Source organism: Halichoerus grypus, chromosome 6 (genome assembly GCF_964656455.1).
Source record: "Halichoerus grypus chromosome 6, mHalGry1.hap1.1, whole genome shotgun sequence".
Taxonomy (NCBI): domain Eukaryota; kingdom Metazoa; phylum Chordata; class Mammalia; order Carnivora; family Phocidae; genus Halichoerus; species Halichoerus grypus.
The window spans coordinates 162403899-162416849 of NC_135717.1; the positions used below are offsets into that span (position 1 = coordinate 162403899).

The 12951-nt window shown below is 42.2% G+C and overlaps 1 protein-coding gene across 2 annotated transcripts in view; it reads left to right on the forward strand.

Moving 5' to 3' along the window:
- The window catches only part of C6H12orf75 (chromosome 6 C12orf75 homolog), a 34852-nt gene extending 22123 nt beyond the window's left edge, over positions 1 to 12729 (forward strand). Inside the window, exons 3-7 of one of the 2 annotated variants that reach the window (XR_013449329.1) lie at positions 6941 to 6976; positions 7785 to 7864; positions 8677 to 8711; positions 11835 to 12011; positions 12497 to 12729. Coding sequence is in view for 1 of the 2 variants with exons in the window: in XM_036103190.2 (XP_035959083.1) it covers positions 6941 to 6976; positions 7785 to 7864; positions 8677 to 8681 (121 nt within the window). In the remaining variant the exon portion in view is untranslated. Of the gene's footprint in view, positions 1 to 6940; positions 6977 to 7784; positions 7865 to 8676; positions 8712 to 11834 lie in introns of both variants that reach the window. The other variant, XM_036103190.2, reaches the window with a different exon arrangement.
- The last annotated feature ends 222 nt before the right edge of the window (positions 12730 to 12951 follow it).

The following is a 12951-nucleotide window of genomic DNA, read 5'->3' on the forward strand; positions in this document are numbered from 1 at the left end:
TGAGAGGGCCATGGGTTGGGTCAATTTTGTTGAGATAGATATCACCAAACAGTCTACTGCTCTGCAAGGGTGTGTCATTTTAAACTATCAACGGAGGATTTATCTTTTCAACCATCTCCAAAGTGGGGGAAATATGTTGACTTGCCGTCCGCCCTCAGTAACACTTGTCTCTGCAAACGTTGTTGTTGGCGCCGTGGCCAAGAACCTGAGTCAGAGTCTGTGAGCATGTCCTCTTCCTCTGTGAAATCGTCATGAGTCTCAAGGGGTGGCTTTACCCTCGACACATGCTTTCCCTGTGAATATCTCGTCTTTGATAAAAGAAGCTAAATCTTTGCCAACAAAAGGAGACCCAATTTTAATGAAATGCCCACTGTATTTCTTAAACCTGACCCAAAATTGTTCATACATATGCCACATGTTGGTTAGAAAGGTTCTTGTGGCTTAAAAGGTTTTCCTCATAAGATGGGATGTGAGCTTATGATTAAGACGATTTCATTGTTAATATTTTTTTTCAAAGATTTTATCACTTTCCACACATTTTCATATGCTGTGTATGATCGTAAATAAAATACTGTCTCGATACCAGAGAAAGTCACTTAGCAGCAGGCTTTCAGCCCTGCTCCCTCTGGAGAAAACAAGTGCATCCCGTAAGTGTGCTCTGTAGTGTGGCTTACACGTAGCCAGAAGGTGGAGTGCATACTTGTTAAAATTAATTTGAGGGCGCCTGGGTGGCTCAGTTGTTAAGCAACTGCCTTCGGCTCAGGTCATGGTCCCAGGGTCCTGGGATCGAGTCCCATATCGGGCTCTCTGCTCCGCGGGAAGCCTGCTTCTCCCTCTCCCACTCCCCCTGCTTGTGTTCCCTCTCTCACTGTGTCTCTCTCTGTCAAATAAATAAATAAAATCTTTAAAAAAAAAAAAAAATTAATTTGAGTCTGTTAGCACTACTTTGCTCCTTTGCTCTTGGCACTACAGAAGTAAGTCTTCCTTCTAAGACTGGTCCTGGGCACAACTGCGAAATGGACCCTGTTTATATCTGAACCCCAGCTCCTACTTCTAGCCCCTTCCCTCCGGTCGCCTTCCATTCTCTCTCATGTGCCTCCCCGCCTCACTGAGACCGGGGCCCATGTGACTGATAATCGAGAACTTGAAATTATAACTTGAGCCAGTAAATGAAACTGTATTTAAATCTTGGCCTTTCCAGACCCTTAAACTTATTCAAGTAGGTGTTTGCTTACACCACTGAATAAAAGGAGTCTACTTGCCTCTTCACGTTTTTCCTTCCCTCCCATTACTCTTTACTGATTTGGGGAAATGGCGAGTGAAGGGGGCTGTGACTTTCTTGTCTTGTTGCTTTGGGGCATTGAAACTGTGTCAAATGGAAGGGCTTTTTTCTGTTAGTTGTTTTAGATTCTGTTCCACACTGTAGGGAGCACTCTGTAGCTTTTTAGTCCCTGGCTTGGCTAGAGATGGCTGTTTTAGCTTCTTCTGGTTCTCACTCCTCACGCGAGGGCACTAGAATGGCCCAAATTAGAATTGAGATGAAACGAAGCTGACTTACTTTCCCCATCTTTGCCAGCCAGAAACTTCCAGTTTTCCCAGGAGTGCCTTTGGGAGAGGGGTGGGCCAGCTGGGTGGGGAGGTGTGGAGTTGGGTCCCCTCGCCTGGGGAGGGGGCTTTGTTAGGTGACCCTTATGCTCCAGACCTACTCCAGCCACCGCTTCCTGCCTCTAGATACACAGATAGAGTCAGAGCTCCGTGTGCTTCCATGGGACAGACACACACAGTCTGACCTGAAAGGAGTGAGCCTATATTGCAAAGTAATTGCAGGATTTTGTAGTTTATACTACCAGAAACCGAAGGCATGTGTGTGGAAATGGGATTCTAAGGGTGGGAGACCAAATAGGAAGGAGTATATATACTGAGTTAGATTGAATGTATTGATAGTGTTCTGGATTTAATCCTTTAGGTGCATGGAGGGGACTCTAACAGGTTAATTATCCTGGTTGGTGACCCTCACACGCAGTGAGCTTACACTCTAACCAGGAGTGGAATAGGCTAGAACTTTCGTGGGATGCCGGAGAGGAAGGAGTCCAAAGGCTTAAGGAGAAGAGGATGTTGGTGTGAATTTTTCAAGTATGACCTGCTCCCCACCGCAGAGGATACCCCCTCCACTAAGGCTTTGAGAAATTTGAGGAATGCATAGTGAGAGGGGGTCCCTGATAAACTCTAAGGTGGTCCTCTGTAGGGGGGCTGTGACAGAGGAGTCACTGCCCGAGATGGGCTCTTTATCTCACCGGGCAGGACGGGATCCCAGAGGGCAGGATCACATTTCTACTGAGTGGCAGAACTTAACCACCTGAGTGAGACAAGGTGGGCATGCTTGCCGTCATGGACAGAGTTGGGATGAAGGGGCACAACGGCTCATCCTGGAAGGAACTTTGATGATGACTGGTTGATTACGGCTTCCCTAGGGATAAATTAGAAGGGCAGCCTTCTATTTTTTTTTTTAAGATTTTATTTACTTATTAGAGAGACAGAGAGTGAGCACGAGCAGGAGGAGAAGCAGGTTCCCCGCTGAGCAGGGAGCCCGATGCGGGGCTCGATCCCAGGACCCTGGGATCATGACCTGAGCCGAAGGCAGATGCTTAACTGACTGAGCCACCCAGGCGCCTCTGAAGTACAGCCTTCTAAAGGTTCATTTTCTCCCTCTCTGTATTTTTATAAGAGGAAAACTTCTGGTCTGTAACCAGAAACCTAACTCGAGTCGCCACAGTGGAAAGGCATAGCCACTTAACCCAGTTTCCAGACCCAAGTCAGACTCCCAGTGATTGAGGCCATGTTGCCTTGAAGGAACTTTCAACACTGCCTCCCGTAGGTCCTGTAGATATTTCTCCACGTCTTCCTCAAAGGGACTTGTGTCCATTTACTAGAGCAGTTGTGTCCAGAGCAAAAGGAAGGACCTGAACTTTTTAGCTCTTTCTAGATACCGGCTCTGAATTGATGTTAATATCTGAGGACCCAAAATGCCTGTGACCCACTAGTCCATGGGTGGGCTTATGATAGTCAGGACATTTGGCTGCTGTTCAAATTATACTGTGCCCAGTAGTCTGGAGACCCATGCTTGGTTATTCCCTCCGTTCTTGAATTCATAATCAGAGGACATGCATTTGGCAATTGGTAGAAGCCACCCATTGGTCCCTTGACCTGTGAAGTAATGGCTGTCATGGTAGGAAGGGCCAAGTAGAAGCCCATGGAATTTTCCTTCCCTACCAGAATAATAAAGAAAAAGGGATACAGCATCTCTAGGGGGGAGTTGGAGAAATTAGTGCTGGCACCAAAGACTTGAAAAAATGAAAGTGCAGAGAAACTTCACACATCCGCATTTAACTTGCCTGGGTGGCCCGTGCAGAAGGCAGCTTTATTTCAGAGAGTGACTTTGATTATTGTAAACTTCATGAAGGGGTGATTTTAGCTGCTATTCAAGGTGTGTCTTTATTGAAAATAATCAACATAGCCTCCAGCTCCTGTTAGGCAACCTTTGGTCTGGCAGGTACTTTCTTTCTGAACCACTTTGCAAGGATTACAGAAGCAGGTTGCTTTTACCTGGCATGGCCGACAGTTTACATCCCTGTCTTACCTCTGTTCCATAGATCCCCCTGCTCCCTCTCATCCTTTGTTCTGCAATATCCTGATCTTACTGATATCCCTCAGCACGGCAGGCTGGTCCAGTACATTGACCTGATAAACAGCAAGGGACAAGTACTTTAGATGCTTCAGTAAGACGTCTTCAATCCAGGAGGTGGGAGATAAACCCCATTCTTGCTACCAAGTAATGTATCGGTTAGTGTCCAGACAGAGAAGAGAAAAACACATTAACTACTTTAACAGAGAGAATTCGCTATGAGGAATTAGTTAAGGGGGTCTGGGAGGGTCGTGGATGTACGGAAGCGAGACTGAGAGATCAGGGGTGGTAAAAGCAGGAAGCGGCTACCACACCTCAGGCTGGAGTGACAAAGGAGAGAGGATGGGGGTATGAACATCGAGGAGTTGGAGGAGAAGGAGAAGGGACCCAGACTTCTGAAGCGCACCGCCAGGTCGGGGCTGTCACGTCTGAATTTTGTCATCCAGGGCTTGTTCTGGAAGCGAACCAGTGGCTGCGGTGATGCAGACTGGGGCAGCAAGCAAGGCTGGAAAGAGCCGTCTTCCTACTGTCTTGCTTCCCTCTTAAGTGGGGTGATAAAAATTGGAGAGATCCAGCTTGGGAGATGGGGTGTTTCTCTGATACACCTGAATGTGGGCTCACAGTTTATGGAGTGGGAGTTGGAATCACGCAAACTGGTCACCTAGCTGTGTCACCTTGGGCCATGCTACTCAACCTTCCAGAGCCTCAGCTTTTCATCTTTAAAATGTGGCTGGGGCGCCTGCGTGCCTCAGTCGGTTAAGCGTCCGACTCTTGATTTCAGCTCAGGTCATGATCTCCGGGTCCTGGGATCAAGCCCCACATCGGGCTCCAGGCTCAGTTCGGAGTCTGCTTGGAACTCTCTGTCCCCATCGTCTTCTGCCCCTCCCCCCGCTCACGCGAGCTCGCTCTCTCAAATAAATAAATAAAAGTTTTTAAAAATGTGGCTCATCCCCGCCGTGCAGGATTGTGATGAGGATTGAAGGAAACCGTATAACAGCACTAGCGTGTGCCTGATCAGTTCCCCAGGAGGCTGTGAGGACGAGGTGATGCTCAGAGCTTTTGCAGGAGCGGTGTGGAGGCAGTCCCCAGGTCAGGAGCAGCTACCAGGCTGGTTTGTCACTGGCAGTGTTTTTAGTTTTCCATCTTCCTATTTGAGAGGCAAGTGACGAATTGGAGTGTGGAGCATGGTTTTTGGTGTCAGATGGGGTCTAAATGTCAGTCTTACTTATTGGTCTTGCATATTTCTTAATTACGTGGCTCTGTGGACCTATTTTCCCAGGTCTAAACTCTCAGAGCTGTTGTGAGAAATTGCAGTGATGCCCATGAAGTGTCCTGCCCTGTATCTGACACGCAGGAGAGACTCAGTGATGCCGCTGTTTTTACCCATGTAGTCTTCGTATTGTAGAATAATTGTTTGTGGAAGGAACGGGTAAAGCAGCAGTCTCATATGTGGGGGGCATATATACAAAGGCAAGCATTGTAACTTATTTGAAGGCTTAAAAGAATAGACATCCAATAAGTCTTCATAAATGGTATTGGTAATGATTTAGTAATATGTCTGAGGCTTAATTTATTATCCAATACATATGGTGGCTATATTATAATTTCCTGCAAGTTAGATGTACAAGGTTGTTGATGAATTTTATAATGGAGAACACAGAGTGGGTTTCAGGGTATTGAATACTTTATAAGAGATAGTAGATTAAAAATAGTTTACTGTTTTCTTACATTTGGGGGAGTTAAAATATATTTTAAAGCCTTTAGTATATCATTAAGCAGAATTAGGCAAGGGGAGAAAGAATTAAAATAAACAGAGTTGGATATGAAAAGAACAGCTGTGCCAGAAAATGAGACATTGTATATGTCCAAAACTACCAGTTACATGCAGCTTCAGAAACAATGTCATGATGGCATTAGCCATTTGGGACTGAGGTAGACAGTTCTAATATACTCCAGCGAGTTAGTCACCATCATTTTCCTGTTATCTATACTAACAGGTTATAAATCCATTTTAATTAAAAGTAGTGAACAACACTTTGTGATACTGCTTCAATAAGCATAACCCCATTTCTAATACATTATGGCTTTGACACCTTTGAATTAAAAAACGATCCAACTTCAGCAGGAGATGAAGGAAATTGACTATTATCTGGTGAATTTAGGTTGTGTGCTCAATTTGGATAAATTAGATCTCAAGATGGATTTTGCACTCTATCGAGTATTAGCTGTGGGCACGGCCAGTGTTCAACGGATGATTTCCAAATCTACACCTCCCTTCTTTATAGGCTGGAGACTTCCTGACGGATGCAATGAAGTAAAATCTCCTGTACATATACATTGGAAACATTCACAGCTTTTAAATGGGTGAAACCATGACTAGACAATCCCTAAAATTAGAAGATTCAGTGAAGCTGTTTAGATGTTTCTTTTTTTTTTTCTTTCTTCTTGGCTGAAGCCCTTTAGAATTACATGTTGGGTTCAGCCAGATACATTTGGATCTTGGGGTTTTTTTCTTTAAGAAAAGTAACTTATGTATGCTAACTAGTGCTTGAAGGAAAGTTTCCTGATCCTTTTAGAAATATGCCAAGGAATATCAGTAGAATATGAGTTCCTCTCATGCAAGGAAAGAGGCTGTGCATTTTAAAATAGTGATTCCCTCTAAAAATTTCCTTTTAAGCATTTCCTCCTCTGTGCAGATCATGTATAAAATGGCTTTTTTTTTTTTTAGATAGGAGGAAGTCAAATGGATATGAACTCTTCTGCACTAAAGAAATCTTTTATACCTCGAGTGGTGCCACTGAGTGGCATGAGGATCACAGAATCATAGTCCCCTAGGACCGGAGGGGACCTTGGGAATCATCTGGTTGACCACCTTATTTTACAGATGAGATGCAGGCAAGCAGTTTGCCCACAGCCTCTCTGTGCTGATGGCATGCCCATGACAAGAAACCAGGCTTCCTGATGCCAAGTTAATGTGCCTTTTGCAATCTCGGTTGCCCTCCATATGTCCTTTTGTTTAGCGCTTGGACTTTTTGGCATTTGCTGAATTTGTACATTTTGTTAAGTAGAAAATGACTAATTTTTTTAATGCATGAATGATTGAAGTAGAAACAATAGTGTGTTACAAAAATATTTGATGACAGAACTTGAATGAACAAAATTGATTCTCAGTTAATAGCCCTCTTTTACTCATAATAAAAAATGAAGTGTCTGACTATGTGACCAAATGGCTTATAGTAAATATTTTTGACCTTTTAGAACAGAAGAATCTATAACGGAAGATGACAAGAGGAGGTATGTTTGACATTGAAGCTGGCTTTAATTTGAATAATTTTGGCCATCTTCATGGATTAATTTAACGAATGGATGTAATTTAACATTGTATGTAGTACATTGCCAATAACATAGATTACACCCGGACAACTTCTGGCACAGAGAATACAGGTAGGAGCATGTGATCTGAAAAAGGACTTGCTCAGGGTTCATAATCTTTGCCTTCACGCAAGCTTGGGTTTTGTCCTGTGCTCATGGCCTGTGCTGGTTTCTATCCTGTGGCCTTTGGATGTGCTGTTCTCCCTAACGGATGACTTCGTTCATTCTCCCCGCCCACTCCACTCTCCCTCTCCTTCTCTGGTGGACTGCACCCTACTCTCATTACTCATTAGCTCTCTCTCCCCTCCTTTTATGTCTGTATCTACCTCCAGAGAAATGTTCTGTGTGTCCATAGCACCTATTACCACGTTGACCACTATGAATTCTTGATGAATATTGACCGACTAACTGTAACATGTTACTCTATGGATATTTATTATTGTACTAAATTATAAAAAAATCCCAATTTCTTTTCCTCTTTCTCATTCCAAGTTAAATATCTAAAAATTCTACTCAACTTAGCTTTCTTTTTTCATATAGAGCTTCTTTAACATAGAAAAAATTATATTTCCAAGGGCAGTAATGTTCCAAATTCTACTTTTGAAAAGTCATGAGTTATTTTAATAGTTCTATAATTGTTGGCAGTACTCCATGCTTCTATCACTTTCTGCAAATATAGAGTATCATTGATATTGGTCTGATTTTTCTTTCTCTGCTTCTTTTCATTAAGAAACTATGGAGGGGTATATGTAGGTCTACCATCTGACGCTGTCAATATGGTATCCAATCAAACAAAGACTGTACGAAAAAGTAAGTAAAATCGTGAGATTTACTTTCTCTAAATATTTATCTTTTTGTTTTTTGAAAAAAAATATAAAATTTATATTTCAGCTTGCCTGACTCAACCTACATATTACTCAGTTGCAGTTAACCATGTAGAAAAACCATTATCTGTTCACTGTAATCATTTGTTGAAATTGCCACCTACATGATGAGAGTAGTTCCAGAGCAAAATTTAGCTTCTATCTGTGGCTATGTTCCATGGATGAAAAAAGTTTTTCTCCATGGATAATTTAAATTTATTGTTAATTTCAGTGACGATCGGTATGACAATGAAAGCAAATGTTTCAGTAAGTTTATGGAGTTTTTGTAGAAATAAAGGTAAATTCTTATAACATATTCCTGTAATATACAGATAACAGTCTGCGGATTAGAGGAAAATCAACTGCGTATTGTATAATTAAATGAAGTGAGGCCCCTTTTTGTTTCAATAAGTAGTAATTGTGGGGCTAATGTCGTTTTGATAATAGACACGGACAACAACAGCCTCAGAGCTAGCTTCTTGCTTAAATGTGTGGCTCGTGGTAAGAATGCTGGTTTATCAACCACTGCACAGTTGTCTGATGCATAGTTTTAAAGGACTGTTAATATGTTTCATTTACACAAGGCTATACTACCTTATTTGTAACATACCGTAGCTGTTTGTTCCTCATTGCTGTTTCTCTGCATTCTGATCTGGACTAGCAAATACATATAAGTCACTACTACTTGTCATTTTTTAGGAAACTAGAATATGTTCTTTATAATCCAAATATTTAACTTTTCTCAATTTCCTCTTTAAGATTAGAAGAAAATATCATGAGTCCATAATCAAGAGGTACTGTATTTTTTCTAAATAATTGTATGTATTTAGCCTTGATGATGAATGAACTATAAATATTGTTGCTAGCTGTTTCTAAGAAATCTTGGACTTCAAGATTAAGAGGGGTCTCATCTTGTGGTTAAATCTATGAAATGGAGCATGTTATATTATAAAGGGGTCTTTGATAATTAGGTCAACTTTCTTTGCAGTTAATTTTATTTTTCATTTCATTTTGTTTCAAATGCAACCTAATTCGTTTAATAAGAACAAGCTAAGTGTTTGCCTAAAACATGAAGGTTTCACTCTTCATTGCCAAAAACTGAGGGGCTAAGACTTTGGAAATGACAAATAGGGAGAGACCAGAGAGGCTGGGACTGGGAATTAAATTAGGATCAATAGTAAGTGTTGGCAATAGCCAGGGGTCAGTTAATATACAGAGAGGAGATGTAGCTGTACCAAATGAGATGGGCAGTCATCCTTATACAGAAATGTAGTTGTGCAGGAAGGAATAGTAAAGCCACAGACCAAACTCGGTTGGGTATTATAAAACATGTTCACTGTACACAGAAGAAACCGTTGTCTGAAAGATGATGCACTGTGGACCTGGTGTCCTGGTGAAGAGCTTGCAGGTAGAATTATCCTAAGACAAGAACAAGGACAGGAGAAAACAAGCTTTCCTTTATTAACCCTCTGTGTGCCAGTTTCTAAAAGATCCTGTGCAGCATTTCCACAGAGGCAGAAAGTCTCAGTTCATCTGGTCCAAGGACGGACATGACGCTTGGATCCCCACTGCGTCTCGGTCTTGCTGACTGACATCTGGCCTCTTTTGAACGTCCTGTGATCAGGAATGCCCTATCTCCTGAGATAGCCCATTCTCTTTTGGGAGTCAGACAACCTTGGATTTGAATTCAGGCTCTTTCACTTACTAGCGGGGCAGGTTACTTCCCCCTTGTAGCCTCCATTTTATAATCTGTAAAATGGCACCAGTGCTTAGCTTGAAGGGTGTTGTTAGGATTCAATATGAAATAAAGGGCAGTCGCAGTGACTGTTGTTTTCATCATCATACTGTTCTGTTTTGTATCGAGAATCCCGCCTTTGGCAGACCCAAAGCAAAACTGACTTAATACTAACTTGATACCCACTTCTTGCTCAAGGCCAGTTACTGGATTTGGGTGTTTGGGATGGGGAGGGGGTCACAGAATAAGCTTACGGGTGGAGACAAATAACTTTTCCCGCTGGGGGAGAGGGACACAGAGACTGTAAGCAGTGTCTTCCTGACAAGAGATACCACAATCTTGGGGAGCCATTTTTTGAAGACTGTCTCCTCCAGGTGAAAGCATTATGGAGCTTTATTCCCTAGGGCCCAAGACCACATTATAGAGTGTTGAGTTTCTCTTTGGGAATTTGCTGGAGATTTTCTATTTCTAGTATTTTTAAGAGTTCTAACCCTCTAGGTTCCCTGCCAGTTTTCCACTGTGCAGAAGTACATTTGTTATTTGCATCAAATAGGAAAGATAATCTAGTTGAAAACAAGCATATGTTACCCTCCTGAAAATAGGTTGTATTTCAAAAAGCATGAGAATAGAGTGGAAAGAGGTGCCATGTAGATAGGTATCAGGAGGTGTGGTAACTCTGTCACTAACATAGGACCTCAGAGGAATCCCTAACCTTCTCTCAGGCTTTTTCAAATTCGGTTTTCTCATGGGACGGTTGGACAAGATGGTTGTTCCACTTTGTGTGTGGATCTCAAATTCCCTGATAACAATTTAGCAATCTTGCTGGTAAACCAGCCTGCAACTTGAGACTGCTAGCTAAAATATCTCTTTATTGCTCATGAGTATAAACCTATTTTATTGCTATCCCTGTCCCTTTGAATTGCCTGAAAAGTGTTCTAAGTTGAAAGGCTCTTCTTTTTCCAGAGTTGCTAAGCATCCACTTGACATGTCTGAGCTCATGGCTCTCTGGGCTTAAGTTATTGGCCAGAGAGGTGCCTGGGTGGCTCAGTCAGTTAAGCGACTGCCTTTGGCTCAGGTCATGATCTCAGGGTCCCGGGACCGAGTCCCACATCGGGCTCCCTGCTCATCGGGGAGCCTGCTTCTCCCTCTCCCTCTGCTATTCCCCCTGCTTGTGCTCTGTCTCAAATAAATAGATAAATAAAATCTTTTAAAAAAGTTATTGGGCAGAAACCCCGAGGAGAAGACTGTCCTTTGCAGAGGAAGCTATTCTATGGAAAGGACTGGAGACACTTCTTTTGACCTAACATGCCAAATCTCTTGAAATAATGCCACTGAACTCCCTTAATGACTGGAGTTCAAAGTTCTTTTGGTGACTTTTTGAAAGAAATTGAGGAATGATTTCAGAATCTCTTACAATACTTATATCACGGTACAAACGTGTAGTTTCTTCTACAGATGACTCTCGGGTGAGCGTTATGCCCACGTAGATGTGTGGAGCATCCCTGGGCAGGGAGGAGCTGAAGTGGTGCTCTCAGATGCCTGTGGAGGGACTGGCTGGAGCAGGTTCCCCTGGGAGAGCTGGAGAGAGGGTGGATGGCTACCTCTCTCCCAGCAGGGGCTGACCCAGTAGGGGAGGGATGACATCATGCCTGAGCAGTCTATCTTTAATTTGGGTGATGTTGATGTGCAGCTTGGTCTGGGCATTATCACGTCATATTTTATTTTATTTAATTTTTTAAAAGATTTTTAAAAAATTTATCTGTCAGAGAGAGGGAGAGAGTACAAGCAGGGGGAGTGGCAGGCAGAGGGAGAAGCAGGCTCCCTGCTGAGCAAGGAGTCCGATGCGGGACTCATTCCCAGGACCCTGGGACCATGACCTGAGCCGAAAGCAGATGCTTAAACGACTGAGCCACCCAGGTGTCCCTATCACGTCATATTTTAATTCTAAGTTTATCAGTCTCTTTCCTCATGGCTCTTCCTCTCTTTATATAAAGTGTCACCAGTTCTTAGCTCTGTGTTGGCCGCGTATTCAGTCTTAAGTATCGAGTGAACCTTGAATATGTGTTTTACTGAAAAGAAAATCAGTAAATAATTCGTAGGCTGAAAGCTGATTTTTTTTCTCTAAGTTGTCCTTTGTTAAGCTTGCTAACTCTTTTCCCTCTTGCTGTTGTTGTCTTCACAGCTTGCTCATTAAGATTTGGAAGGAATTGCACTCCATGGGCCGTCGTGACGTGCACAGAAATTTCTAAGGAAATTATAACTAGTCGCCCGCTCCGCCTCCCCTCCCCACCCAAATTCTCAAGTCTGTAGTTGAAACCATGGGTACATGTTGAATGCTGTGGTACTAGAAAGGAATCAGGTAAACAATACATGGGTATATGGAACTTTCTGGGGTCCTGCTGAGAAAGACAAGTGGACAAACCACTAGTGTCTGGAGGCAGCCTGATGTATCTGGCGGCATTTTCTCCCTGGCCATTCAACACAGCTCATGAAAATCATGTCTTTTCACTGATACTTTTTTGATAGTTTTTATATAATGAAATCTGTATTCTATTTATAACTTCAGCTAAGAAAGCACTATAAATGAACTCCCTAAAGTAATATATTTGTGGGTTACCTTTCACTATTTCTACGTTACATTAATTTTTAGCTGTAAAATGGTTAAATTGATTCTTACTGTTCTCTGTTTCCCTTTTTTACTTTTTGGTTTTCAGCTTTCTGTAAGTGTCAGAGAATGTGTTCCATTAGGAACGATGTATGACCTTTCAATGTTGAAAAATAAGCCCCTGAAATTTGCATGCCCTACACACGTTTTGATTAACTTTCCATTTTCTTTGGTCGAAGGCTGATGTCACCACAAATCCCTTGCAGTCATGGATTCTCTCATTCTCCTTTGTGGGATCCCAGCATCCCATCATGTTAATCCTATACTATTTTCAGGACTTGTGACTGATGGTTAAGCGTATTTGGAAAGCTCTTAATTTGAGGATGACCACGTGTAGCCATTTAGTACCACAATGTAGATTACTCAATTTACCAATATATTTCAATAATTAAAACATTTTTATCCCTCTTTACCTGGATTTCTTGTCTTTTAAAAGGTCACTTCCAAAGAAGTCACACATGGCATTGTGGAATATAGATACTATATCAGTATATATAGCTAATGAATAAATAGGTTATCATGAAAAACCAAAGTTTTTCATAAGAAGGAAAAGATTATCTTATAAATCTGGTCCATATGACAGCCAACGGGATATCAAATTGGTAAAATATCAAAGGTGATTTTCTGAGCAGGT